A 26,548-nucleotide genomic window follows, 5' to 3' on the forward strand; every position below is an offset into this window, starting at 1 on the left:
TTATGGTAAAATACACTTGTGATTAAATGGATGCTGGTCTAACTAACCAATATATAGCTCCATAACCTTCAGAAAAACTCAACCTGTGGCAAGAGGAAGACAAAGTTTTCAATTTTAAAAATTGAACCTATGTATTTGCTTGTGTCAAAGTATTTAATTTGTTACAGATTTGTTTTGTTTTTTATTCCATTCATATTTTACACAGTTCTCCCTGCATGTCCTTGCTGTTTTTTCACTTGACTGCTCGCAACACTTCCATCAACAATGGTATTTTATTTTGTAAAACGACCCGGAAGTACCGCACACGTTCAGTCCGACACTGACACTGACTCCGAGCTCTCTGCCGTGTTGAACGCGCTCCCACATTCAGTTGGACTGAGGGGAAGTCTGGAGACAGACAGCGAGTGTCTCCTTCATACATCACCCTCACAGATTCACCCTGTCTCCTGCACAGACACAGCTGATGCTTCAATGAACACGAGATTGAACTACCTGCTCCTGGATGAAGTTGGAGTTTTCTTCTTGCAAACCAAACACAATGTGACCATGTTGGGTCAGTGACTGTAACGTTATCCTTGTCCGATTTCGGAGTACCTTTATTGATCCAGGGAAGATCGGGACTTAAAAGAATGGGGAAACTTCAGTCAAAACATGGTAAGAAATGTTGTATTTGAAAGCAATGAATGGCAGTTTTTTTTTTTTTAAAGTATTTCGATTGTTTTAGTATTGATATTAAACAAAAACTAATGATTGTCTGTTTTGCATCACTGTTTCTGGCGGATCTGAAGCGTGTAAGCGCAGGGAAAGCCCTGAAGGTGAGGACAGATCATTTTGTATAATGAAGGTTTTTTTATTAATCACAATCTGATGGGTTGAGCTCGAGATTTCTACCTGCTGATCGGTGTGTTTTCTCCTCGTCTCAGGAGACAGTTTTGTTGTAAACGCGTTCCTCCGTAGAGGGATGGAGGAATGTGAGAGGTACAGCGCGACGGATCACAAGCTGAAGAACATGCAGGTACCAGGCATTTTTTGTCTTTACATCACGTTTATAGTTTAGGTCTTTTTAGTGACAATAAGCCCAACAACAGAATCAGCTGAGTCCTTGTTTTAATGCAAATTGAATGAAAGTTTAAGTTAAGTTTTTCCAATTTTTAAGAGGAAAACTAATTTGGATTCATAAAAAAAAAAAAATTAAAATCCTGTTCTTTTAGAATGATAAAATATAGATTACTCTGCCTAGAAATAATAATTGCATCTCCTCTTGTTATGCTGCATGTGCAACATTCATGGTTGTTTAACAGTTTAAATTCATAATTCATTATCGGGAAGAAGAAAAAAAAGAAAGTGTGACAGGTGTATGTGTGTGTGTTTGCATTTACTGATGGGATGGGCCTGTCAAGCACTTCAAAGAGATGAGCAGAGAACTTCTTTACATAAGGGGGAAGCAAACTGTATTCACAAGCATGTGTGAAGACATGCTGATGTCTTTGCAGAGCTGTAGGTTGTTGTTCTTTCTGTCATGTCTGGCTCCTGCACAACACTGCAGCGGTTATTCCCCTGCCAGCATCATTGGATGGGGTTATGACAGCCATGAGCCCTGTGTGTGAAGCGGCTTGGCAAAGCAACACACACACACACACACAGACACAGACACAGACACAGACACACACACACACAGACTGGATGGAAAGGTAGTCGTTCCTTAGACTGAGGGATATAAAGTTTGCTCTTGTGGCTGCTGGCATCATGACTCAGGGCTGTGTCTTTTTCCTCAATGCCTCCCATTCTAGTGCGGCTCCCAGTGGGCAGCCCTCTGTGGCATAACATTACATCACTTCAATTAGCGTGTCGTTTTGAGGGGTGCGAGAGCCCGTGAGCTCTCAGACAGAAAACTGCAAGAACTTCACACACTGGTACTGACAATTTGTGTGTGAGTGAGGTGGGTGGTTGTAATAGTGGAAGAGTTATAGATTATATCAGGGCTGTAAACCGCCCACTCATGGCAAATTAAAGGAGAACTTTACTCTGCTTCAGAGGAGTTCACACTCCCCTGAAGGGAAACCACCAAAGGCATAGGCATGACACTTATTAGTAGGTGGGTCCCACCCTTACTTCTATCAAAGTCATGGCTCTGATTTATTTTGCGTCATTAGTTGGTTACATTAGAGGCTCGTTCACAGACCAGAACTGGATAAGTATCAGCATTTAACTAACCAGCCTTTTATTATTACTGCTTTTTATGACACTAACTGGGGATTGATTGAGAGGAGGTGGACGAACCAAAATGCAGTCACATCTGTTACAGCATATACTGGTCCTGATAGGTATTGATGGTAAAATATAATCTAAGAAAGAAAAGAAAGAAAGCATTTTCTTCACTTACTCATTTTCTATCAGTGATAATGTGCTGTGTGTGACAAAACACAAAGCATGATGCAAAGTAGAGCTGAAATGATTCGTTGATTAATTGATCAGTCCACTGACAGATAATCAATTGACAACTACTGTGATAATTAATTGATAGATTGTTGATTTTTCAGGCAAAATTCTAAACATTCTCTGGTTCCAGCCTCTCAATCACAATTATTTGATGCTTCTCTTCGTCTATATGTCACATTCCACTGATGAGCATTTTTCACTATGCTCACATTTTATATACAAAACAATAATCGATAAATGTCAAAATAATTTGTTAATGACCTGGTAATGAAAATACGAGTTAGCTGCAGCCCATGTTCAAAGTATAAAATATAATATATAATCCAGTATCATGCATGACATTGATACGATATGTTGCGTATTATATGCTCACTATTGTGTCATAGAGGCAATATGTGACTGCCTGCACATATACAGTGTCAGCTCTATTCATGCAGTTTAAAATGAGCCTATGCCTACATTAATGTAAAGATAGATGATGCCCCCTGGGATGCTCGTCCTGCCGTATAGGTTCCCATCTAACAGCGTGACTTTCAACACAGATAGAATTTATCTCTGCTGTAAGACAGTAACACCATTTCCACATTTGAGCCCACATACTGCTAATTAATTCTTCACTAGGATCGGATTACATTGTCACATTTCCAGATATAATTATTGGATTATGGGTTCTTAGATGTCTGGGGTTTAGACCAAGATTAAACAAGTCCAAGTCAAATAGAAAATAGCAGTAATTATATCTTTTTTTTTTTTTAAGGGGATTTGAAGTTCTTGGATCAATTTCAGCCTCTTTTTCTCCTCCTGAGTGTTTTAGCATATGGCTCTCACAGATAGTAGTTTCACCACTTAGTGCTTGGTGATGAGCAGCAGGGACAGTTAAAATTACTTATGATTTGGTACAGGAGGAGATTGGCCAAACACACAGTTTAGCTCTGACCATCCCCCTCCTCATTGTCAAATGGGGGAGTAGGATTCCTGAGTTGTCTGGCTGTGACTTCAAAGCACAGAGCTGGGAGTTATAAAAGAGCTCTGATATCAGTGGAGCCTCCGAACCCTCACCCCTCTATCCCCCTGTCCTGGTCCTGGGGGATGGGCTGAGGGATGGAGTACAACCCGGGGGGGGGTGCATGCGCTAACATAGCCCGTGCCCATCAGTTGTGTAAACCTGTGAGGCTTTCTCAATAAAGCAGTCTTCTCTATTCAAAAAATTGTGTATGCATTGCTACACTTAAGCAAGAAATAACAAAAGATCAAAGGATGCAAAAACTTGTTTAAATATTGATATCGCCGCAAACCAAGATTCAAGCTGGCGGGTTGCCCTCAGTGTGTAATCTAACAGGCTCTTCAAAGTGTGGTCTGAGTGGACAAAGAGAGTGTGATTCAGCAGGATGACTTGGCTCATCCTGGCATCAAGATTTTGACACTTTGTTGCAGGTGTTCAGAACAAGTCTTACCTGTACAAGCACCTGGTGTGATTCAGAAATATTACAGGTGAGATCAAAGTGGCAGTCCAAGGTTTAGTCGCCCCCCCGCCCCCCCCAAAAAAGAGGCTAGTCTGTAGTTATTGAATATGTAAAATGCAGAAAACCTGCGAACCCTGTACTTATCCAAACCTGTGTTCATTAGTGGAAGAGCTCTGTAAAGGTTCACTGTGTTTCACCTCTGGAAACATCAACACATCAACAGTCCAGACCCTCACACACACAACCACAGTGCTTCATTTTGGAGCTTCTAACAGACATGCTCGGATGGCCAAATAATGACAGGCTAATTCAGCCTTTCAGCACCACCTTTTGTCTCAAAACTTCCCACAGACTTGGCCCGTGAAGAGGGAGTGTGTCAACATTTTAAATTCCACAACAAAGACCTTTATTATTCTACTTTGAAAGGTTAATAATATCACACTTGAAGTAAAAAAGACTCGGTTAGGGATTCAGTTGGATGTAATGACGCGCCAAAAGCTCTAAGACACAAATTTATTTTGACTTTCGGAGAGTTACATAGCACTCACTCCTCAATAATAAATTTAGTTTAAGAGCAGAGTTCCCAAGCAGCTCACTAAACTAATTGTAAGCTAATGTTTTTTTTAACATTCATTTGGAATCTGTGAATAAGACTTTCCCCTTATATAAAAATCCTCATTTGGCGATCCTGCGCAAAATGGATGTTATGTTTGGACAATTTTACTGCTGGGCATTTGGGTATATCTTCTAGTCACCATGTTAATTTTGAGGGAGCAGTATTTGATTTGGATCTGAGGCTGGGATATCTGTGTAATCTCAAGGCTGTGACCCTAAATGACATTTTATTTTTCAGTACACAGCCACTAAACTGTGGTAATTTCTTTTTAGTTTTGAGTTGCGTGTAATGGATATAGTTGTGCCGCCCCTGAAGTACTTCCAGTATTGGAAGACTTCTTTCAACAAATATATTTTGGTCAGCAACATCTCATGACTGTTCACCTCTCACGTCCACAAATGACAAAAAAAAGGCCTGTCCCTGATGCGTCACTACCAGGGAGCAATACATGGTGGAGAGGAGACAAAAAGGTGTGCTCATATATATACTGCTTTTGAAGGGAGTTGAAGGCATTTGGAGAGTTTGTTTTTTTCCACCTCTTTTTTTTTTTTTTTTTTAAATTGGCTTCACAAGAAGGCGAGCTGTGAGCCTTCATCTCTGAATGAAAAGCATGTGGCTGGCATCCAGAACAGCGGGGTCTTTCAGCACGGCCCCGGCAGACATCTGTTCCTGGTTTGTACAGCAAAATCCTGGAGCAGGGAGAGGGGCTGTGGTGGAAATGGGGTGGGAGAGGGTGGTGGGGGAAGAGGAAAAGAGGAGGTGGAGTCGGGGGTTTAAGGGTGTTTTTTTTTTCATGGGGGAGATATTTGAGGGGTTTTAAAGGTAGTGGGGGAAGGGGCGTAATGGAGAGCCTCATCCTCCTTGTCCACTGCATTGTTGCGCTGACCACTGATCTCACCTTACCTTCTATATTAACTCGTTACAGCTGTTCAACAAAGCAAATCACTCCCGTCTCTTGGGACCTTTTTTTTCTATGTTGGGTGTCATTTATCCGGAACAAACATCGTCAGTGTAAACATCATCACCTGGTTGGCTTCAACACTCGTCACAAGTGCGAGATGCTTGTTTTAACCATTCTTTCATGTTGGAGTGTTTCAGTGTGTACCACCTCATGGCTTTGCCTGTGAGTCAGAGGTCGAGTCCCTCTCTCTCTCTGTCTGTATGTTTGTGAGTGAATGACTGAGTGAGTGAGAGGCGAAGAGTGGTCTGTGTGGCCTGCGCCTAATGGAGAAAGACATTAGAACACTGCTGGCAGATTAAATGTTTATTTTTCTGAGGATATTTATGCTGTCTGAAGTACTTTGAAGCAGTTTGCTCACGCTCTCACGTTAATTCCCCTGTGACCTGCACTCAGAGCAAGGCCTCTCTCTCTCTGGCCATCAGGAGAAATCAAAGAGCCATCACACATTGGTTCACAATCCTTCAGCACAAACCAGGGCTGGGTTTACCTACTAGGGGGAAGTCGAGGAAAAAATTAGCTGTGGGCCCCTATTGACCTTTCCACCCTTTTGATTTCAAAATTTTTATTCAGGGCCCAAGATTAGGTAGAGCCACCTTAACTCCCGTTATATCTTAGTGGATATTAGGCTTTAGTGATGCAAGATTTTATTTTAAACATTGTCTCTTAAAGGAATAGTTTGATATTTTGGGAAATACGCTTATTCGTTCTCTTGCCGAGAGTTAGACGAGAGGATCAATACCACTCTCATGTTTGGACACTAAATATAAAGCTTCAGCCAGCAGCTTAGCTTAGCATAAATACTGGAAAAAGAGGGAAACAACTAGCCTGACTCTGTCCAAAGAGAACAAAATCAGCCTAAAAGCACCTCTAAAGGTGCTTTCAGACAGCGAATGGTTGTACCAGCCTCCAATCCTACCAGCCTGTACACCACCTCCTGCTGCTACTCACGTTCCATCATCACACAGCTAAGCAGGTTGTAGCCGGAAATAGAGGAAATGGTTTGCAATATGACATGATTAATATATCAGGTTTTGCTAGTATTATAAACCTTGTTTATTGTCTCTCTGATTCACTTGAATGGATCCACTCTGATGGTGAAGCGGCGGTGTCCACACAGGGGGCTCCGGTACAAAAATGCAGGGTCATCCAGTAAAAAGGTTGACCCTGGCTTGATAATTTGGCAAGACTTAATTTTATACATGCAAGCTTACATTCCTGGTTGATTACTTTGTAGCGTCAGTGTGTGTTCTAAAATCATGTTAGTATAAACCTTTGTGCAGTGTTTTGGGCTTCTCATTCACAGATCTGTTATTCAATACTTAATATTTCTAGTGCAGACATGGGAGTGGTATCAATCAATAATGTAAGCATAACTTAAAGGACCAGTGTGAAGGATTTAGTGGCATCTAGTGTAGTTGCATATTACAATGCCCTCACCTTAACCTCCTGTTCAAAGCGTATAAGAGCAACAATGGTGGCGTTGAAACTTGCAAAAAAAACACAAAGTGCTATAGCTATAGCCACTGTTTGGTTTATCCATTCTGGGCTACTGTAGAAACATGGTGGTTCAACATGGCAGCCTCTGTAAAAGAGGACCAGCTCCCTCTGTAGATAAAAACAGCTCATTCTAAGGTAACGAAAACAGGATTCTTACTTTCAGGTGATTATACACGAATGAAAACATACCTGTGAATATTATATTCCATTTCTGCCAGTAGATCATCCGAAATGTAACACACTGGATCTTTAATGCCTACTTTTTCCATGGGTATCATAAAAATATTTATATAAAAAATATATATATATAAAGAGTAAATATTGCTTGTTTACAACATTGTGACAACTGTTACCATAACAGCATTTTATCCACATATTTGATGGCATAAATAATCATTTAAATTTCTCCTTCAGCTCAAAAGAGATCAGTATATATTTAGACAAGAGAAATGACAGTCGCGCAACTTCCTTCATTACTGCAGCTCTTATCTGCAAACATATGGAATGAAGCTGTGTCGCCTTTGGAGTTATCTCAGTCCCATCATCGCCGCTTTGAAGTCACTTCTTGTCATTGCTTTTCATGATATTTATGAGATATCTCTTTGTGTACTTCAGAGAGACGAATGTAGCTTTACAGCACTGGATTGCAGCAAGTCATCGAGCATGCAATTGTACGTGAATATTTCCACTTCCTGAATGGAGCCCATCACAGGTTTTCAGTGACACTACATGACCTAGACATGCATGGTCACTGATGACAGCAGGGAGACCTCACTTCCCCCTGCATAGGTTAGTTAGCTGGTGGCTGTTTGGGGCAGCCCCGCCGAGGGTTAACACTGGTCTGTGTCTTTGCTCTCACTCCCTGCCAGGGGAAAGAAAATACCTGAAGCTGGAGCCCAGTGCTTAGCGCTGACATTTTTGGCAAAGGCTGCTGGATCCAAGTCTGTGTTTGATCTTGTGCTTCTCCCAGCCAAGTAAAACACCGGGAGACTCAAAGGTTATTACATTTTAGTGTGTAAGGTATGTTTCCACATAAACCCCTGTTCCCCCTTAGAAAGCTTTAGCTCTTTTCCAAGTGGACTTCATTTCGCAAGCCTTAGAGCAGCCAGGGGAATATCATATTTTTTCAGTTATGGTTGGTGGTGGTGTTATTATATGCTGTCATTACAGCCATTGTTAATTGATTACATTGTTTAAATGACATCCTCAGTGAGTATAGTGCATGTGAGGAGCTCAGGGAAGACACAGGAAGCGTCTGACGCAATGTATAACCTAAACATCATCAGAAGAGCCATTGCAGATGTATTTTGTTCAATATTTGGTTGCTTTAAATATTTGCACATTGAAAGGGAAACTGAGGTTTTGCTTGTTTGTTTAAAGAGGACAGGGGATTCCTCTTTTGGACACAAGTTTATTATCCTATGAATTCAGCCAGTGGAAACTTGAGATTGTCTCCACAAAGGTCAGATGCTGACCTGACATATATTCCACAATGCAAACACAGGGGAAACTAAATAGCAGTGTGCAGCACAATACACTGATAGCTTTGAATGACTTAGAACATAAATCTTTGGCGTGAATACCCCTACTTTTGTTGCTTGCGTGAGAAAAAGACATAAGAAAAGAAAAGAATAAGGACAGCAATGCCAGAACAAAAATAAGCTCTAAAATGTATGTAACATTTGGCTGGACCTTTCTGTTTTTGAACTTCTCATTAGCACTCATGGTGTGATGTCATGTGCATCCCCTTTTGGCCCCTTGTTTACCAATGGGCCAAAAGGGCTTACTTTCATTTCTGTGTTCTTCTTTTTTTAAAAAAAAAGCCTTCTGAGTTACCCCTGAATGCTTCGAAACTTCATCCTTGCTCCACATTCCTGAACCTGACGCCCTGCTAGGTTTGAGACTGGAGAATGAAACACCACACACCACAAACCCTGGCTTCCTGTATGCTAAAAAAAAAAAGCCTAGTGGAGGGCACACAGAACTGCTGGCAATGTTACCCATTGTTGTGATGCTGTGGTGTTTGATGCTGTGGTATTCTCTACATATAGATCAAGCATTCTGCTAGGTTGTTATGCTCATAATAAACACTCCAGGTGTCACTTGTGAGATTTAGGAGTATTGTCATGATTTCAAGTGTTTTGTCCATACAAGGAGTCAGTACCTCAAGTTCATTTGATGTTCAAGAACCTGGACAAAATTGTGGAATTTATAGCAGAACTGTGTTCAGGCGAACAGACTTTACACAACATCCATCTTCCTGTCTTCCAATTTCATATACAGAATGCCATAGCACAAGATTTATCAAACACACCCAAACCCAGACCCCCGAGGAGTTAGGCATCTTTCTCTCTGCTCTGTGTTGAGCCTCCCCCTCTTTGGGACCCCAAGCCTGCACATGTGTAGGTATCGCTATTACTCAGCTCATAAAACGCCACAGCCCCATCTGAAAGTGGTTAACTGTTGAAACACACTAGCAGCTTCAAAGCTTGGATCCAGGCTCTGCAGACAGCACAGGCCTGGCCCTCTTTCTGCACATCACATTCCTCTCCAATGGGGAATGGCTGCAAACTTGCTTTTGTTACACAAACCTGTTCCCGTCATCAAAACCCTCAATGGGTTCCATTAAAAGGAAGTGGTTTATTTTTGTCGTGGGTGGTCATTTTTCATTTTAGAAAACAATGATTGGAGAATAATTCTATGTATGTGTTCAGATGAAGTAAGAATTCAGCGGTTCTCACATTCTGCACTGGTGTATTTATACACCCAAACACCCTTTGTGCTCTTTCTATACGTGACAGAAAGGGAGGGAGAGGATGAAACAGTGGTGAAAGAGGCCACTGTTCTCATTTCCTCTGAAGGCAGCCTTCTTTTCTTCCCCCACCCATTTCTTTCCTGAGCCCGTCCACTTCAAAAGCTGACCTGGCCCTGTGTGCCATGTAACATGTTTACCTAAAGGCTCATTTCAAATAAACAGCAGTTCTCCTTGAGATGCCTGCCCCCCTCACTGAGAGCCTTTCAGAGACACCATCTGCTCATAGGAGGTGCTTCACAAAGAAAACGCACCCTTCTAAATCAGGATTTTATTTCATGATATTGCTGCTGGCTGACTTTTGTTGCATGTAACTTTACAAAAAACACTGCCTACAGTGCACCAAAATATGTTAGAAGCTGTATTAAAGACATTCAAAAGCACCTCAGAAATGGTGCTTTTGAAAGTTGGTGGTACAAACAGTAACAGTATACATTTTAAGTGCTAGATTTGTTCGTAATATAGTAGCTCTGCAAGCTCTTTCTCTATAACCAGCGCCTACTTCTTCATGTTGATAGGGGCAGACTAGATCCTATCACTTCAAGAATGCCAGTGTATCAGAATATCTGAACTTTGACCTGTAGTGTTATGTGCTCAGCTTTTGAGAACTGCTCGATCCTGGCGGCACCTGATTATCTCATAGTGTTTAAGGTGTTATTGCACTTCAGCCCTTTCTGCCTTCCTAAGCATAAATCGTCTTTCAAGCATCTCTATTTATCAGACACTGAGTGTTACACTTAGTGCTTTTAAGTGGACTGCCTCCAGACTTGATGTGTGATAGAGAACAAGACTCCATCAGACTTGTAGCTTTATACCTGAGATAAGATAAGAATACACACGCAGCCAAGCCAAGCCAAGCCGAGCTCAGCTCATGTTTAAGTACTCATATTCACTTCAGCCTCACAGCCCTGGTTTCCAGTAATTATGGCTGTGAAAGCAGCAGCTCTCTGTGCGCTCTACTGAACTGCCCTCTGCACCATAGCCTTTTGATCTCTGCTTGCGCCATGGATGAATTACGTTGCAGAATTTCACACTGGGGAACAGTGTTTCAGACACACACAGCTAGTCTGTCAGGTCACTAAAGTGCACACATGGCAGCTTCAGCCCAAAAGGAAGAAGCACAGATGTTGCAGTCTCGCCGATTGCGGCCTCAAAATCTCTGCTTGGCATATTTCTGTGATGTGTCACAAATAAAAATTATAATTCATGGTTTGCAGTATGAGGCTTTAAAATTCTTGTCTTGTAGCTACGTTTTCAAGAGTACTTCATCATACGCATACCCTCACATCCTTTTTATTTTTTTGACCAGTAATTTTCTTTGAGAATAATTCAACAGAAATGTGAATGAGGCTTGCATGATGTTGGTGCATCAGTAATTGGCCCATGTGCTACTTTCTTTTTCCTAAATCTCCCCTTGTTCAGCTTTCAACTTTGTCCCCTTTTTCATGGGAAGTTGAATCTCATACGCAAAAGCATTACAGCCAGTGACCCTTTAGCAATTGTCCATTTCACATATCCAGGCTTCCTTCACATCGTCGGAGGATCGTGGAGTCTCCTCTGCTTCCTGCACCCAGCAGGAGTGTATTTTTAGGAATCCTCAGGAAAACACTTGGTGTTGACCCTGGGATGACCCCCTGTCCAGTTCCAGGCCTGTGAGGAACTTCACAGCTTGGAATTAAGCCTGTTCTTGAAGTGTCAAGAATTCTTGTGGTCTTTGAGACTGGCAATCCCTACCGGCTGGAGGAGACAGCAGTACTGGACAGCCAGAGAGAGTTACACAACAACACGGAGAGAGAGACAGGAGATAAAAGAGGTGCAGACACTTTGAATATGCAGCAGCTCTTTTTCTCTGTGTGTCAGATTTAAGATATTTAGTGTCAGAAACTGTGCAGCAGTCTGCAAAGCCAAGACATTTTTCACCCAAACAATGTTGGCAGGATGGCCTCAAGCCTTAAATATTTCATAGTAAGGAGGAAAGGTACCAATTATGCAAACAAGTGGTGTCTCCTAGGAACTGAGGTTTGGCAAGTGTCATTGAGAATAGTTAAGCTATAGCAGAGTTATTAGGGGCTCTGCCTGTGTTCTTGCCTGTCTACCTTGGTTATTTGTTGCATCCTACTGCACTGAACTCTGCATTTTGGCTGTCTCTGACCAGCAAGCCTGATTCTCCCTGAGGGCTGAATGCAATAATAGTACAGTGCAACAGCCATTCGTCTCTGTTTGCCCAATATGCCTCCCAGATGGACGTGTAAAGAGTTCATGCTACATTACTGGCTGATTGGTCACGGCCGCAAAAGCTCCTCTTATCGTGGTCAGTCATATGGATCTGTACTTCTCTCTGTAAGTTACCCAGAGGGAGCAGTAACTAGTGGACTGTAGAGCTGTGGTTTTGACCCTGAACCTGTTCTCATCCTTCAGGAAGACATGTTCAGGAAACCAGCAAGGCAGCTCATCCACCAGCCCTCAAGCCCTTAACAGCAGGCGTGACTCAGATTTAAGTGAGCAGCCAAAAAGTCGTTATGGATTAGACAGACAGCATCATTCAAGTGTGTACTTCAGTTATTCCCAACCAGGGGTAGGCTACTTATACCCCACGGGTTACACATTTTCCAGGGGGGTATGTGAAAGACTCAACTAACTAAAGTTATCTCAACTAACTCAAATAAGAAATAGAAATTATAACTTAGTTAAAAAAATATATCCACATATTTGTGTTAAGGAGGAAAAGAAACCGCAGGTGTGGTTCTGATCATGAGTAAATGTGATGTTTAAGCTGTTCAGCCTGAGCCAGTTATCACATGTTGGATTTAAGAGTGAGTGAGTGAAAACTAGTTAGCAAGGCAGCAGTTGAAGTAGAAAGAGGTAGCCAAATAAATAGATAGTGACAGGAAATAGATAGCATAACAGTGTCGATAGCTAACTATATAGATAAACAGTTGAAATTGTTAGCTAAGAGTATCGAAAAACCTGCTGAAATATTTAGCTTGCAATGTATGGATAAACATTTGAAATAGCAGTACAGATGCAAACTTTAAACAAAACACTTTATTAAATGTTATGAAAAGAAAATAGTGTAACAATCCACTTTATAATCAACATATCAAAAACACATTTGGAATATGACAGGTGGCGTTGATGAAGAGGTACTTCATCTGACGGGGCCGTGGGGTCGCATCAGACAGAAAAAGTTGGGAACCACTCTGCCATGTAAAGCTCGGGCAGTGTTGCCGCTCTTCCACACTGGCGCGCAGCTGTCCTTCCCCAACATGGTTTGTTTACATTTCTCAGTCACCCACAGGAGCACTGTAACGCCTGTAGCTCCTTCAGCCTCCAACCACAGAGCCTCGCCCCTATGAACTGCCAGGCCTGCTTTTCAAAGCTGTGACTCAAATCCCTTGCAGCTTAACAGAACGAGCAGTGAAAACAGTGTTGGTGGTTATCTCACAGGTGAGAGCAATTATAACTGACATCTCAATACTAGACAGACAGCTGCAACCTGACACTAACTACAGTACAACAAAAAGCGCCCTTACAGGTGAGAGTGATTGTGTTAAAACAGTTTTCACCCAGCAGACAAGGTGGAGAAGTGTTGACTGTAACTTGTTGACAGACAGTCAGTTTGAAGAGTTGATTTATGCTAAACTCCTGGCCACATGAGATCATTGCAGCCGATCAGGTTCAAATACTGCCCAGCTGGACACTTGTGGATACATGACTGTGTGAGAGGTGGAGTCGCTTTGGACCATAATGGGATTGGCGTTGCAGCCACCTCACCCACAACCTGGCATTCTGAGATTCCCTGTGTTGTTTAAAGGGCCTGTGGAATGTGGAACAAATCCCCTCAGCTTTATCGGCCTGGGCGCGCTCCCCATTGGCCGGGCTTAAGAGCCAGGGGCCTGCGCGGGAGCTTACAGAATTTCACATGGAGGCCAGAAACAGAGGAACATCCTGTTTGAGTCTAACCGCCTGTCCCACACTGGCTTTGATATGCCGTTGCCTTGTGCACTCGCCTCTCTCCTGTTTGTCAGGTTGTGCGTGCCTGTTTGAAATCTGGGCTGTGTATGTTCTGTCTAGTTGCTGTGTACATTTTTCTCTTTTGATGTCTCGTGCTGCAGTGTATTGCTTGTTTAAGAGATGAAAGGATTAAAAAAATTGATCAATTAGCTGAGTGAAAGAAAATAATCTGCAAAAATGTTAATTTATATAATCATTTAAGTAATTTATTCAACATATTTGGTGAAACATTTGCTGGCTACAGCTTCTCACATGTGAGGACTTGCTACCTTTCTATCACTGTTAAAGGAATATTTGTAGGGTTTGGAGTGTTGGTTAGATAAAAAGAAGATATTTAAAGAGATCACCAGAGGCACTTGGAAATTGTAAAAGTAAAAATTGATTGATAGCGCCTACAATGAACATAACCATTAGTTGCAGGTTATTTGCAATTAATTAACATAGTAAGTTTAGATAATTTAATTCATGAGACATGTAGACTTGACCACTGTGAGTGTTCACCTTCTGAAAAGTCAGAAAAACATTAAAGTCTTTTTTAACTGTAAAAATCCTGGAACAAAATGAAGTAAAAAGACAGCTTCGATCCCGCAGCTAAAAGAACCCATTTTACAAAACTTTTGTTCGAGTAGATCATTAAATGTTTGAGTGCGTATAACACATGGCACTGGTCATATAAAAGTCCACGCAGAGACTATTGCATTACACCAGCAAGCCCTGTTACCTCTGAATTAAAGCAACATGCTCTCTGTGGTGCACTCATAATGTGTGTGGCACCACTTTTTAAGCTTTATTTCAGTTTTTTGTGTTTTGGATATAGTGAACCATGACAGACACTTTGTGTTTTTTTTTCTTTCCAGTTACTAATAAAATATATTAACAGTGTTATGATCTACTACCTTCTATAATTTAATACATTTGCCTAACCCAGATTTGTGAGTGTGACTCCAGTCGCTGGTATGAAGCACATGGTTTCCTAGTCCCTACAGTAGCTGTCTGTGTGACAGCTGAGAGGAGGGCGCTACATTACATCAGACTCCTATCAAAGCCCACTTTAATGAAGGCAAGCTGATTACAGCACCGGTGACAGATGCAGGGTGGCCAGCCAGTGATGCTAATCTTTGTTTATGCCATCCAGCAGGTCATAATCAAAGTGAGAGTAAGATCAGTGATAGGGTGAGGAGGGGACTGGAGGGGAGATAGTCGCTCCTGATTGAAGGGGAGCGGATGACTTTCAGTGGTTTACGTGCTGCTCTTACATAGACAGACAAGCATGCTCATCTCTCTCCACAGCTGTTGTTATACTAGGACCGAAGAGGCTTCGCCCCTGTGATTCATCTCCTGCCAAGGGAGAGGTCTTGCCTCCTGTTTGACCTCAGAGCGAGTCCCGCTACCCTGAAAGGGCCATATCTGGGCCATCTTGGCCACATGGGGCCAGTCCAGATGACAGGATGGCATTCTGCTCTGATCTCATTTCCATTCATAGAAAGACATGTCATGGCACACTGATACATAGATAAAATACCCTAATTAGTAGACAAAGGCATGTTTAGCTGTCCAGTAATGACAAGGATTGAAAAGGCACGTTTGTGGTTTTTGAGGTTGAACTTGAAAATGCTCCAAACCCTTATTGAGGGTCCTTGGCTCAGTCATGATAACAGTGCACAGAGAGAAACTGAATCATAAAAACATGCTTTTAGCTTATGTTTATATTGTTATCAAGATGAACATTATTAGGCATGCAACTCAAATCCAGCAGTATATGTAGCACTGTTTGTTTTAATATTGCTACTCAATACTAGCTGAGGCCAATCTGCTCTGTTGATACCATAATTACCCTGACTTGGACTGAAAGCTGAGGCCTGATGAACCAAAGGGAGAGAGAGCTTTCCGTTTATCTGTCAAGAGACGAACATATTGTTCTTTTACTGTCTTGTAAGAGAAGAGACAGAAGTTGTGCAACTGGCCTTCTCTCTTCAGCTCCCCATATTTTCAGTCCCTTCCCCATCTCTCCACCCCTCAACTCCCTCTCTTTTACTCTGCCTCTCTTCAGTGTAACCGCTCACATCTGGTTTTGAGTCAAGGCCAGGTTGGTTTCTTTTGGAATGGAGGGCTTTTATTTCTCAATGGCCCCACTCCCTCTCCAGTTTCATTCTGCGGTGAGGACTTTGCAGTTTGTTTACGCACTGGTGTTCCTTTCTTTATATTGATACTACTCAATCCTCATTTTCATCACTGGGGAACCCCACAATCATCCCCAGTTAATGGCCCATTGGAGCGGGAATGCTGGTGGGCTGGTGGTCACCAAGGCTTTCCTGTGGCACCCTCTTAAGTGTCAGTTCCAGTTGACTAGAAACAGGGTACATTCTGGAGAAGTGACACTGTTAGCTGCTCAGTATTTATCTCCCAAGACAGTCTCTGCTTCAAATTAAGATCTAGAGATCTAGACAGTGCAAAACACAGGCGTCTCCCTTTTGAAAAACGAAGGGACACAAACGCACAATGAAATGTATGTTTTCCGTCCCCTAAAAAGTTGAATTTACTGACTTGTATCAGTGCAAAGTTTGTCATTAGAGAGATTGTTTTCATAATCCCTTTTCTGAAGAGGGAGATGTTTGTACATTTCTTCTTCTGAGAATCAAATGTACCCGGGTCAAGCTAGACTTGGTAGGCCCTACGTAACAGATTTGAAAGCCAGTTGCAGTCTACCAACCCAAAACAAAAACCTCCAGCACAAAGCAGACTTGTCAGTACAGAAAGCAGGAGTTTACATAGTTATCGCAGCAAATGTGGTAGGGTGTGCAGGTTTTGGGGTGTAAACCAGACCCTAGAGCTTCCTACGTAATTAAAATGTGAACACACTGTAACATTATTGCAGATATGATGGCATGTTTCACAACCACTAACACTGTGTCAGCCACTGCCAGTTACCACCTAACAAGCTAACAACCAACATAAATAAAAGATGCTAACTACACTTACAATTCTGATTCATCTTCTAGTCGCCGATTTTGGTGCACAGACTCCTCCTGCATCTGCCAACATGCAGGCTATGTCTGAATCAGTGTTTCCTGTAATCTTAGCCATCCTGATGCACACTGCTCTTTCACCTAGCGTAAGCAGTGGTGACGGGCAGGGCATTCATAGATCCACAATTTCTCAGTGAGGGAGAAAGAGCAGATGCGCTTCCAGACCCGTTTCAAGTGTTTTTTTTACATTTTGTGTGGGAAAAGTAACTTTTTTAATCAAAATTTTTTATCATAGTGTTGTACTTTACATACTTTAAAACGTGTCTTGAAGGGGACTTTACATGTACAGTGGTAGTAGTGTAATGTACAACTTTATATAAAAAATTTCTGACTGAAGTATTTAAAAAAACCCACATAGATTCCAAACTTCATCCAGACAGTGTCCTGTTTTTGTACTTTTTCCAGCATATGTTTGTACTTGGATACCCATCCAGACATCTGATCAAGTTGCCATATTTCATACCCCGAGGCCAGAAGAACTGTGTAAACAATCTTCGTGTTAGCCTCCCCTGTTTTTGAAGATGTGATTTTCAAAATCAGTTGTGCATCGTATGGTTTGAAGAATGAACTAAAAGAAGCGTGTGTACTTATATTTAGGGGGTGAGCTTTAGGGGGGATGTGAGAACAAAGATGTGCAGTGTTTTCCAGCGGGAGGATGGGTGAAAGCAGGCAGAGAGAGAGAGAGACTGCTGGGGGATGTCTGATGTCACCTGGTAGGGAGCTATGAAAGCTTTCCCTGGTTACCCTATCCCACATAAAAGTCTGGCAGTAGGTTGAGGCTTTAGGGAAGCTTGGCAGAACTGCTGCATTAAACAGGAACAAACATCACACACCTCTCGTCTGTCTCTTATGTCAAGGCGTCTGGGAGACAGAACCTGTTTCCATGGAACACTGTCAGTGCATATTTCCAATGCACTGTTTTTTCTAAGACAACTGAGATCTAATACCATATCATCTCCTTGTCATTCTTGTTGAAGGGTTTGTCCCACACATGCGGTTTTCCGTCCGTCTTCCCCATACCTAACATCACACATTGTGTAGGTGTGTCTATCATGGGTTTCAGGTGTACACCGCTGACAGAAAACAAGGAACACTTTGCTCCAAAATGCTAACACATTTGCCTACAGAGCAGTTTGTGATCTGATAGTGAAAGAATGAGAGCTTCTAGATGCCAGAAAGCAGTTAATTACACATGTGGTGGGCAGATTTGAGCCCGACACCGTGGGCGATGTGGATGGAGATGCCATGTGTTTAGACATTAAACTGCAGACTGCGGTCAGACCCAGCCTGCTCTCTCATTAGCTCCTCCAATGGATGTAATGAGCATGGAGGTGGTGGTGATGGTGGTGGTGGTGGGGGTGCCATGTGTTCAACACAAGCCCCGCTGGTCCCCTCCTTGTGCACTCAGCAAGACGTCCCCTGATATCTGAATTTTAATTAGAGACAAGATTCACTTTTGGCAGCTGGTTGATTGATTTGTTCCATTATATTTAACGCTGAATCGTGTCTTTCATTTAGAGGTGCTTATACCTTGCTCTGACACCTCATGGGAACGCGGATGAGAAAGAATCAATGGTTGTCTTTGATGTTCCTCTGAGCTGCAGAACAGTGTGTCTGTGTGAATTCCCTCTTCCTTACACACTGCCCTTCATTAAGGGACTGCGGTACAAAGCGGGAAGATAAAAGCATCCAGTGCAGAAAGGAAACAACAACTTGGCTGCAGAAACCACAAACGATGGAAACTGTGTGTGTGTGTGTTTTTGCGTAGGGATGCACATACACTGGTTTCTAGCGTGTGTATTTGGTGATTAAAGACTGCTGCTTGTTTGGGGCCCAGGGAGTGGTACCAGTTGTCTCCACCTTTCCCAGAAGCCTTCCAGAGTCTGTAAAAACCCACCTCCACCTCTCCCACTGAGCTCACAGTCACTGGAGTAAGCAATAGACAGGCTATATCTTTCCCTTTAACAAACCACATCCTCCTTTTACTGTTATCTGCTTCTCTCCTCTCCCATCTTTGTTCCTCTTATCTTTCCTTCCCTCATTTGTGCCCTCTTTCCTCTGCTTCTCTCTGTCTTCTTAATTCCTCCCGCTTACTTCCTGCCCCTCTCCCGTTTCCCTCCCCTCAGAGACTCGACTCCCATTCCTCTGCTGTTTTCTTTCAATGTCTCCGGTGGCCAATTTACAGGGGTGTCCGAGCCTTGACCCTGACACTCAACCGGTCCCCCCCCTTCAGCAGTGAAGGTCAAGGCCAGATTACAGGCTGGAGGTATCATCCTCTGAAGTGAGGAATAATCACGGGCCTCTGAGATTGTTAAATAGAACCACAGGCCCTGGCGCTGTCATTACTCTGAGAAAAAGGGGAAGGGGAAGGGGGGCTCGTTCACCTAAACGCATGCAGATGTTCAGACTCCCGCTTGAGCCTCGGCCCTGTTAAAGGTACATGGAGTTCTTTTGTTTTCTAGCATCTATCTGTTTTTTATTTGTCTCATTTCAGTGGGCCTCCTTGATTCAATCTGGTGAGATTTTATTTCAAAGTGTGTGTGGAGCAGCTTAGAGGACTGAGAATGACGTAAATAAGATGAATCATTTGTTGTTTAAATACTTGTGGTTTAGGGCCTGTGCTGCACTTAATTTTCATTGTTTCCACAATCCAGTTGTAATTAAAGAATGGCTCTTGTGTGTGTGTGTGTGTGTGTGTGTGTGTGTGTGTGTGTGTGTGTGTGTGTGTGTGTGTGTGTGTGTAGAGACCCTGTTGCCTTTGCCTCAGTGTGTCTCTGCATTAACACGTGTGGGATGGTTATGAATACATTGTGGTTCTGTTTTATGCAGGATATAGATTATTCACATATGACAGCAGAGAGTTTTTCCCTTCCACTCTTTTGTTCTGGTTTAGTTTTACGGCTATGGAATTGTGTTTAATCAGCCCCATCCTATCTGCATGGAAATTTCCATCTGGCAATTATTCTCCATTCAAAATAAATACACACATGTTGCAGAGAGCTCATTGTGAGGTTAGTTTTACATACACCAAACTTCTCAGAGTCAAGTTTTCAATGATGAAATACAACAAAACCTTTTCCTAAACTCTGGGCTTCTTCCATCAAACTCTCCTCACTGGGTTCCGTGTCAAGCAGGATGAGAATAAACAGGTTGGCTAAGAGAAAGAGAGAGAGAGAGAGAGAGCTCAGATGATGAAGTGCATTATGGGGTTTTTGATGGATGCGAGGGGTCCGTTTGAAGGGCTTGGAGGAATCTTGAAAGCTTGGCTGTAGCCGCGCTCGCTGTGTCCCAGACAGTGAAACACAATAAGCGTGCAGATGTTCAAAGTGTTTGGCCGCAGTGGAGCCTCCAGCCCTCTCCCTCTCATCTGAGTAGGAAATGCTTTAGCTGGAACTGTTTGTTTTCTCTGTGTCTGTGGTCTGAACTGTAGATTCACTTACATCTCTGACTCCCCTCCTCTCTCTTTCTCTCTCTCTCTCTCTCTGTTCATTTCTTTCCTTGTCCCAGGGGTTTCCTAATGGTGAGCTGAAGGAAGGACAATTCACAGATCAACACTGTCCCCTAGAGGGTAGGTTGAGAAGGATGTCTTCTCACTCACTGATAAGCTAATTGTGCTAAAACAATCCTTGAATATTTTAGGCTGCAGAAAACAGATCTAATGCATGATAGATGAGCAAGTACGTGCAGTTATGATTTTATAAATCGTGCATCATTAAAGCTGATCTGTTTGAAATCACTGTATGCATTTATTGCATGGTATGCATTTTGGCTATCCTAAACTTCCTGTACCAGGAATAGCACTGTTCTGCTTAGTGTTTTTAACATAGTGGCCAGATTTACAAACACAAGCCACACAATGCCCAATACAAACCAAACACCGGTTAAGCTATCTGTAATCTCTTTTGGAAATCATTGTTTGTACAATAAAAGCTTAATATCAAGATATTTTGGTTTCATTTTTGAGATTTGCTCAAGTGCAGCTAGTGAACTACTCAAAATGTTGCCTGCATGAGAAGTCAGTGTTTTGGTGTCTAACTTAAATGTGTCCTCTTGTGTTGCCAGTGGTTCTTCCTCCAGAGAAGGCTGAGGGCTGTGAGAGCTACCTGCAGTACCTTCACTCAGAGGATGGAGAGCGGGAGATACTTAGAGATGCGACCAAAGCTAACGGGAAGAAACGCATCAGTCTGGATGTAAGCAGTTACATGACCTGGCAACATTGCAATGCTGTTTACAGTGTGGTTTAGTTTCCAGTTACAGTACAACTCTCATGTTTATAACATGATTGTAGAACAAAGGGGTGGCAACCAAGGCCTGCTCTGCAGGGAGGTGTATGTTCAGTTAATGTTAAATAAAACAAAACATTCAGCTCAGGTGGATTGCTGATAATTATTAATGGGAGTTTGAGTGGTTATCCATCCGTGTTTGCACTGTGGTGGGCTGAGGACCTATACATGATGTTTCAATGCTGGAGCAGACTCAAACAATATGCAACCAGAGACAATGAACTGAATTAATAAATGCAACAGTGAACTAGTGTTCCTTCGCAGGATTTTTAGGGGTCAGAAAAGGGTCTCTTTTATAAGCCATTTCCCAGGAGCCACGAGAACAGAGTGCTGAAATTGTTTTTCTGTGAAACTGATTTAAACATAGGTTAGAAAATAAATGCATGGTGGGTAACCTCTATCCTGGCCGCCTCTGTATGCCTTCACCCATTTCACAGAACATCTGTCTGTATGTTGACACTGCTCCAGACCATATCCTGATTGAATTTAGGGACCAATAAATAGAATAAATAGATTGTAATGTTTAGACTTGCATGTCTTAAAGAATTGCTCAGATCTGCCCTTTGGTGATCACTCCTGGTTATGTGAGCTGGGGAGATATTATAGAACCATAAAGAGCTGGTCCTCTCCCTGGGGTCTCCTCCCCTGTAAACGCACACTGCCTTTCACACAGGGTCAGCTCTCCACCCTGCCTGCAGCAGGGCCTATATTCCAGATGTTTATTTTTCAAATTATGGCCGTGTTACCAGATACATCTGAATCAACCTTACTGCCAAAAAGTTGAAACTGAGAATAGTGGTTGCGCTCATTTTTCCTGGAAGAAGGTAGAAAGACAAGGTCATAGTGGCAGGGCCCTGCACACCACCCTGACTTTTTTCTCTGTGCTCCCCCACACAAGGTAAAGGCAGATGAGAAGTTATCTGTTTACATGTTGAAAACCAGAATTTCAGTTGGTGTTTTAAGGTGTATAAACTCACTTTAAGATTTGCATGGGAAAGCAGTTATTAAATGTACTTGCTGATTCATTCGAGGTTTGATCAGAGGCGATAGTGTTATGAATCCCTCTAGTTAACAGTAACTTCTCATGGAGACTGAAGAAAACACTCATTTACATTTGAAAAATGTTTATGAATCATACAGAGGACAGCGGCTGTGGCGATTAAATCTGATGTACTCTGCTGCCCCCTGCTGTCATGAACGCTGCAATGTTTTGTCTTTGACATACTTTAGAAGTACTATTGCTTTACTCATAATTCACACCTAATTTACTCATAAAATTGTGTATGTGCATTGAATGTTATTAAGTACATGTTTGTATCCACAGGACTTGGAGTGTGATGTTTCTGTGGAGGATGACAACCGTCAGGAGTGGATCTTCACTCTTTATGACTTTGACAACAGTGGGAAAGTTACAAAAGAGGTGTGTGTGTGTGTGTGTGTGTGTGTGTGTGTGTGTGTGTGTGTGTGTTTGCTATCATGTCTTTCCCTGTATGGTTGTTCTTTTCTATCTGTGCTACTATGTGCTATGTCTTCTTAACGCTAATACTATGTCCCTTTCACATTTTATTTCACAAAGGTATGACTAGAAAACTATACTAATTGAGTTTTATCTGTCACTATAGGACATGTCAAGTCTGATGCACACCATCTATGATGTGGTGGATGCCTCTGTGAATCACTCCTGCCATAATAAGAGCAAGACTCTGCGTGTCAAACTGACTGTCACTCCAGAGCCCAGGTGCCACAGAAGAGAAACAGGAACAGGTAAATAACAACAAAAACAGTGTCATACCTCAGACATGATTTCCACTGTATTTGTAGCTCTGGTGGATCGGTTTGGTTCTAACTATTATATATTTTTATATTAGCAGCATTTATTTATTGATTAACAAGCAGTGTAGAAATATTTCTGGACTTGTTGGTCAAATACTTGTTGTTATTCTATGAAATACAAATAAATCATTTAAATTTTAACTTTCATAATAATTAAAAAGACATTTTCTCTGAAGGCTTACTTAGTATGGGTTGTGTAAAAGTAAAAAAACAACAAAACAGCCACTTAGTGTTTCAGTCTGTAAGTATGGATGTTGTATGCACTTTCCTGGTCCTGGTTAGAGTCCTTGTACTTTCCCTCTTCAGATCGCTGTCACCAGGAAGATGGGCGTTCAGCTGACAAGCGGCTGTCCTCCTACATCAGGTTAGTACACACCAAGTATACTTTGCTTAAAAGATGTCCCGTGTGTATATTGAAATAAATCTTTCAGATTAATTGTGTAGATATTTGATGGTATTGTCATTTGTCCATTAATCATAAGGGGTTTATACATTTTTAGCAGCAGAGGGCAGAGCAATGAGGCGCCGGCCGCAGAGGGTCAACATTACTGTGTGGATGAAAACACAGAAAGGAGGAATCACTACCTGGACCTTGCTGGTATAGAGAATTACACCTCCAGATTTGAAGGTACGTGTCTTTTTATTCTGTTTTACAGCCTTCTTGTTGTACACTCAAATTTGCATTATTATATCACAATGGCAGGTTAAAAGTTGACTCTGCTTATGCAGATGGAAACAGTAGTTCAAAGTACAGTGGTAAAAATCATATTTGTATAAACCACTGACCCTATGTCTCTTTCCTGTCCTTTAGGAACGACCCCTCCCTTCCCACCTCAGGAGGCTCATGGTCGGAGCTCCCAGAGCCAGAGCCAGAGCCAGAACCGCTCCCGCTCCCAGGAACCAGAAACCCAAGTTGTTCACCATCGCCGCTCACAAGTCATCAGCGATAGCTACAACCCTACGGAGTCTCGAAGCAAGGGTACACAGTTCCTCAAATCGCCCAAAGGAACCTACAAGGGAGGCGGAGGCAATAACGGGGGCAGTGGAGGTGGCAAATCCACTAAATGTCACGGCTACCACCCACCTCTGCAGACCATGCTGCACAGTGGCAGCGCAGCAGGACATGGGGGTCAGGATGTGTACCACTTGCCACACCAAGCCCAATCCTCCGGCCACCACCAGCACCCTTTGCAATATAGTCACAGCAAACGCCTTAGGGCGAAAGCCCGAGAGGCCATGTCCCCATCCAAAACGCCGCTGTCTCCTCAGCCCCACTCCCAGCAGCAACCCCCTGTGCCCTCTGTACTGCCGAGCCTGGAGAGAGAGCAGGCGTCCGGTCCACCTGGGAGCCCAGGGTTTGTGGTTCCTGTGGTCCAGCGTCACGAGCACCACCATCACCATGAACACCACCACCACCACCACTACCATCATTACCATCAGACATGACCGCCTTCAGTGTGCAGTGACTGAAACTGTACAGGACCAACCACAACCAACCATGCCAGTCTGAAGGACTTAACATCATCCCACGGGAGTTTCTCACGCTCTGTCCAGGATCTTTTTATTCTCCTCTTCCAAGCTATACAGATATATCCTGAGATTAGATGTATTGAGGAATCGTGTAGTGTGATGGCAGGTGATATTGGACCGGAAGGACGTTTTGCTGAAGTTATTGTGTAATAACAAAAAGATGTGTGGCACAGTTTTGAAGTTTTTGTAGATTTTCTGCTAGGACTGCTGCGATCGTTACCCATGATCAATTAGGGTACAGATGCCAGAAAGGAAAAGATCAGAGGACTTTTGATTTAACATCCTTCCCCTCCTGATGCTGCTGGTTGAAGTCCCTGGAAGCTATATGTCAGAGTAGATGTGTTGTTCTGTGTGAGACCTTTCCAAAACATGGATCTCAGGTGTAAAGGTGCTGCTGCTCTCAAGCTTTTCACAGAGGCTTCTTCCTCTGGGAGGCCTGATGTGGACTGAGGGGTTTCCTGTTGGGGGTAGGGGGGTGGGGGGGAGTATGAAATCACCACTGCCAGTTTTAATGCAAAAATATCTTGCTATATGTATAAAAAAATCTATATATGTAAACACATTTTACTGTATAATTATTATACTGTATATGCATATTTCATCATGGATATAATTATGCATATATGTATTTTGTCTTTTATATATTTTAATAAACGTTATATCGTTCATTTATATTATTGCAGCGACGGTTTCTTTATTTTGCTCGTAACATTAGAGTGTGGTGTTCCACTGTGTGAATAGAAACAGAACAACAACAGCACAAAGTCACTCAGTATAATGTTATTTATTAAGATTTGAAATGATAATTAGAACCTAATGGAGGTTTGAGAGGCCTGTTTGTAAATTACTTGGTTGTCTGGTAATTTTAAATTCATGGGAAGAAATCAAGGAATCCAGGCTGATGCTTTTCAGATTATTGATTAAATTAGAACAATGTCTGATCATAGATTTTATGGTCATTTGATCATCTATTTTTTTTTTTTTAGCTATCCTAAAGAGAATACAAGTGACTTAATGTTAGAGACTGACAGCATCAGCAAATTAAATGTTCCAAATTACTACCAGCTACATAGATATACAGTGGGAACAGCAGCAACTGTCGTATCAGTAATACAAATCAACGGCTTATACAGTATGTTTGTCAGGCATTTTTTCTGAAAGCAGAAGTCTCTCATGTCCCTTTCTGTTTGCACTAACTTCTCATTCTGAGAGAAAATAGAGCATTGGTTATTTTGGGAGAGCCTATCTTCTCCTAACAACTAGAAGACACAAAGTGTGAACAATCAGTGAGCATAAGGTCACAACACAAATGTGGGTGACTTGAAGAGAGCTTGAGTTGGCTGAGCGTCCTTAAAGGGTTCATACTGAAGACTAATAACTTCCCCCTGGTGGCTCTGTATGGCAAAAGGAAAGCCGAGGGAATGGTTTTATGCCACATGGCAATGCATCTGGCCTCTTGTGTGTCAATTAGTTTGTGGTAATTGTACAATAGACCTTTTTAGGCATGCACAATACCTGGGCCCTGAAACTGAAGCAGTTAAATTGAATTGAACCATCTGAAAAGGTCCCACAAACCAATTATCCCACCATGAACCTGGGGAATTGCAGCTGGTCACCAGTCTGTCTTTAATTAACTTGAGTCAGCCACTAGGTGGCAACAAACAGCCATCAGTGATTCATAGAATACATTGTGGAAAGACATCAGTGAAGTTGCTGTTGTAGAACAGCTGATTTAACCTACTTGAATTTTAGAGTTCACAGACTTATATTGCTGGTTACTGGATAATATTTGATACTGATATAACACAGAGCTGCTTCATAGAAAAGACATAGATCAAAATAGGAAATGTATGAGATAAATGTCCCAAAATGCCTGATGTTAAATTCAGTAGGGTCACAGGCCAGTCTTAAATCTGTACATGCTCAGCCAACCTGCCCTATATAAACAAAAGAATTACTCCATCAGCAAAACACAGGGACATGCTGTCTCTCTCTTATTGACTGACTGGGTTTTGATTCAACACCAGACCAATAGTTAAATCTAATTATTAAGTGACAAAACAATCTCAGTTCA

The 26,548-nt window shown here is 42.3% G+C and overlaps 1 protein-coding gene across 2 annotated transcripts; it reads left to right on the forward strand.

Annotated features, from left to right (window-relative positions):
* The first annotated feature begins 347 nt into the window (after positions 1-347).
* Positions 348-25,146, forward strand: nkd2b (NKD inhibitor of WNT signaling pathway 2b). Of its 2 annotated transcripts, none has more exons than XM_051406810.1 (10): positions 348-654; positions 789-815; positions 924-1,015; positions 20,336-20,396; positions 20,891-21,018; positions 22,436-22,531; positions 22,734-22,875; positions 23,251-23,308; positions 23,448-23,572; positions 23,756-25,146. In XM_051406810.1, the coding sequence occupies exons 1-10, from the start codon at positions 630-632 to the stop codon at positions 24,388-24,390; spliced, it is 1,389 nt and encodes a 462-aa protein (XP_051262770.1). In that variant the 5' UTR covers positions 348-629; the 3' UTR covers positions 24,391-25,146. The 2 variants fall into 2 exon arrangements, with proteins under 2 accessions (XP_051262770.1, XP_051262768.1); XM_051406808.1 differs by having other exon boundaries at positions 349-654; positions 23,445-23,572.
* The last annotated feature ends 1,402 nt before the right edge of the window (positions 25,147-26,548 follow it).

Source organism: Dicentrarchus labrax, unplaced genomic scaffold (genome assembly GCF_905237075.1).
Source record: "Dicentrarchus labrax unplaced genomic scaffold, dlabrax2021, whole genome shotgun sequence".
NCBI lineage: Eukaryota > Metazoa > Chordata > Actinopteri > Moronidae > Dicentrarchus > Dicentrarchus labrax.

Excerpts from the sequence above, each read along its gene's own strand:
- nkd2b (XM_051406808.1), top strand. The coding sequence starts at position 630 with ATGGGGAAACTTCAGTCAAAACATG. Across the intron at positions 21,019-22,435 it reads AGAAACGCATCAGTCTGGAT|GACTTGGAGTGTGATGTTTC; the intron begins GTAAGCAGTTAC and ends TTGTATCCACAG. Across the intron at positions 22,532-22,733 it reads GTGGGAAAGTTACAAAAGAG|GACATGTCAAGTCTGATGCA; the intron begins GTGTGTGTGTGT and ends CTGTCACTATAG.